This window comes from Balaenoptera ricei, chromosome X (genome assembly GCF_028023285.1).
Source record: "Balaenoptera ricei isolate mBalRic1 chromosome X, mBalRic1.hap2, whole genome shotgun sequence".
Taxonomy (NCBI): domain Eukaryota; kingdom Metazoa; phylum Chordata; class Mammalia; order Artiodactyla; family Balaenopteridae; genus Balaenoptera; species Balaenoptera ricei.
This window is the reverse complement of record NC_082660.1, coordinates 25,586,121-25,588,824: the sequence shown is the minus strand read 5'-3', so window position 1 is coordinate 25,588,824 and position 2,704 is coordinate 25,586,121. Positions and strand designations below refer to the sequence as shown.

General features: G+C 45.4%; 1 protein-coding gene across 1 annotated transcript; it reads left to right on the top strand.

Moving 5' to 3' along the window:
* On the top strand, positions 1 to 1,047 carry LOC132357416 (melanoma-associated antigen B10-like). The gene is made up of 2 exons (XM_059910833.1): positions 1 to 142; positions 257 to 1,047. Exons 1-2 carry the CDS (start codon positions 1 to 3, stop codon positions 1,045 to 1,047), a joined length of 933 nt encoding a protein of 310 aa, XP_059766816.1.
* Positions 1,048 to 2,704: the final 1,657 nt, after the last annotated feature.

The window sequence follows — 2,704 nt, the reverse complement described above, 5'->3', positions numbered from 1 at the left end:
ATGCCTCGGGGGCAAAAGAGTAAGCGCCCTGCCCGTGAGAAACGCCACCAGGCCCGGAGTGAGGCTCAGCGTCTCCAAGATGCTCAGGCCCCTGCAGCAGAGGAAGAAGAGTCTCTCTCCTCCCCCACCCCTCCTCTTGGTGGTAATCTCCAGAGCTCCCCTGCTTCTGGGTCAGATAGAAGATCCCAGGGGTCTCGGAAAGCCCCATCCACTACCACTACTTCTGCAGGTGTTTCATGCACAAGATCTGATGAAGGTGCCAAGAGCCAAGATGAAGAAAAACCAAGCACCTCTCAGGCATCACTCAGCACTGATTTTTCCTGCAGAACCACTGCAGACCAGAAGGCAATTCTGTTGGTGCAATTCCTGCTGTGCAAGTATAACATGAGAGAGCCCATTACAAAGGAGGGTATGCTGAAGCATGTCATTGGAAAGTACAAGGAGCACTTCCACGAGATCCTCAGGAGAGCCTCTGAGCTGATGGTGCTGGCTTTTGGCATTGATGTGAAGGAAGTCGATCCCACCAGGCACTGCTATGCCCTTGTCAGCAAATTTCAGCGCACCAGTGATGACAGGATGACGGGTGAGGAGATCATGCCCAAGACCGGCCTCCTTATGACAGTCCTCTGTGTGATCTTCATGAAGGGCAACTGCGCCACTGAGGAGGATATCTGGGAAGTACTCAATGTGATGGGGATATATGCTGGAAAGAAGCACTTCATCCATGGGGAGCCCAAGAAGCTCATCACCAAAGATTTGGTGCAGGAAAGGTACCTGGAGTACCGCCAGGTGCCCAACAGTGATCCTCCGCGCTATGAGTTCCTGGGGGGCCCGAGAGCCCTGGCTGAAACCAGCAAGATGAAAGTCCTTGAATTCTTGGCCAAGATTCATGATACGGTCCCCAGTGCCTTCCCACTCTTGTATGAAGAGGCTTTGAGAGATGAGGAAGAGAGAGCCCGAGCCAGATTTGCAGCTATGCTTCTCACTGGTGCTGTGGCCAGTGTGCATTCTGGGGCCGACTTCCGGGGCAGCTTCTCCCACCTGTAGTGAAACCTGAAGCACCTTCCTGCAGTAGTGTAGGGACTGAGGTGGTGTTGGAGGGATCACAGTGAATAGCATATTAGAATAACTTACAGATTTATGTTTTGTTGTTGAAGGTTTTCAAATGTTGCTTCTTCTTTAAAAAAGTTTAATTAGCTTCAGAATCTAAGTGTATGAATGATACTGGTTACATACTTAATGCTGTTTATGAAGTTTAAGAGTAATAGTTTTGCCATTTTATTAAACAAATAGGGTAACCTTCCATCTTTTTTAGTGACCTGGAACAAGAAAAGATAGCATTGTAATAGGCATTTCCTTAGAAATGTGAAAGAAATTAGCAGTAAAATAGTTGGGATCAAAAAATAGAGAAAAAAGTAAAAGATGGTCAATTCTTGGTTTCCCTTATTCCTTGTATTTTGCTGTTCTGTAAAATAAAAGTTATACACCTGAACTTGCTTCGTTTATTCAATAATGTAGGAGAAATAAAATCATAATAAATTATTCACTTTTTTCCCCCTCAAACATTAATTGAGCATCTGCTCTTTGGAAGGCTCCATGGTAGTATGCGGGGTGGTAAGAAAAAGAAGACTGAGCCTTTTCCCATTGAATTAGAGTCTAGCAGCAGCTAACATATAAGGAAGATGGTGAGATGCCCTCTAAGACAAAAAAGACAAGCAAAAAAGAAAAGGATGAGGGGGAGGGGGAGGGCCAGATGAAAGCACTCAAGTATAAATGTCCTGAGGCAAGAAAACTTGGAGCCTTGGAAAAACCTCAAGTCCTTCAGTGAGAGGTAATTTTCAGTTAAGATGGGTGGTGGGTCAGAGGAGGGTGTGTGAGGGTGGTGAGCAAGGGCCAGACCCTTGCGTGGTGTGTCTCAGAGTTGAGAAACTAAGCCTCCGATGGAGAACTGCTTTTAGCGGGTTATTTTGGGATCATGGATTAACCAGAGAGAAATCTCCACCTGGGGAGGGAGTGGAAGGTACCCTGTGCTCTTGTCCCAGTGCAAGAAAACACAGTGCACAAACTAGGTGTTTTATCCACATCATCACCAAGGAGATTCTGATAAATAAGGGTGATACTTCCTTGAGGTGGGATGCCAAGAAGCCACTGTGCCCATATCCTCTCTTTAACCTGGACTGGGAGAAACAGAGCCTGCTCCATTAGTAGGGTATTTTAACTGGGTTAATGTGAGTAAAATTTGGCAACCCCTATGGGAGGGCTTGATTTTGGTAGGGGTTAAATGAATGAAAATCGGGGTGATTTGGATCCAAGGGCAGCTGGGAGGGAGAGAAGGAGTTGGTTCTTGACACACATTTAGCTTTGAGTTGCATCCAGATGGGGAGGATTCCCCAACATCCAAATTAAATAATACACCCTCTAAGGGGCATGACTTACTAAGGTATATTTTCTTGTTAAGCAGAATTTTTGGCTGAGTTGATGTTCAGTGTCCTATAGCACTGCATATTCTCAGATATCTCCTGGTTTAAAACAACAGCAAAACAAAACAAAAAATCTCGGCAGGAGGGTTGGTATTATCTGGGTCAAAAAATCATGGCAAAAATTGCCACTCTTTAAAGTTTCAATGCACACCAGTCACTGTGCCAGGTGTTTTACATACATTATACACATTCCAACAGTCCTAGAAGACAGAGCTTATCAAACA

Bases quoted from the DNA above. Each gene is read 5' to 3' on its own strand.
- LOC132357416 (XM_059910833.1), top strand. From the start codon at position 1: ATGCCTCGGGGGCAAAAGAGTAAGCGCCCTGCCCGTGAGAAACGCCAC. The intron at 143-256 runs GTAATCTCCAGA...GATCTGATGAAG, and splicing joins CCCCACCCCTCCTCTTGGTG to GTGCCAAGAGCCAAGATGAA.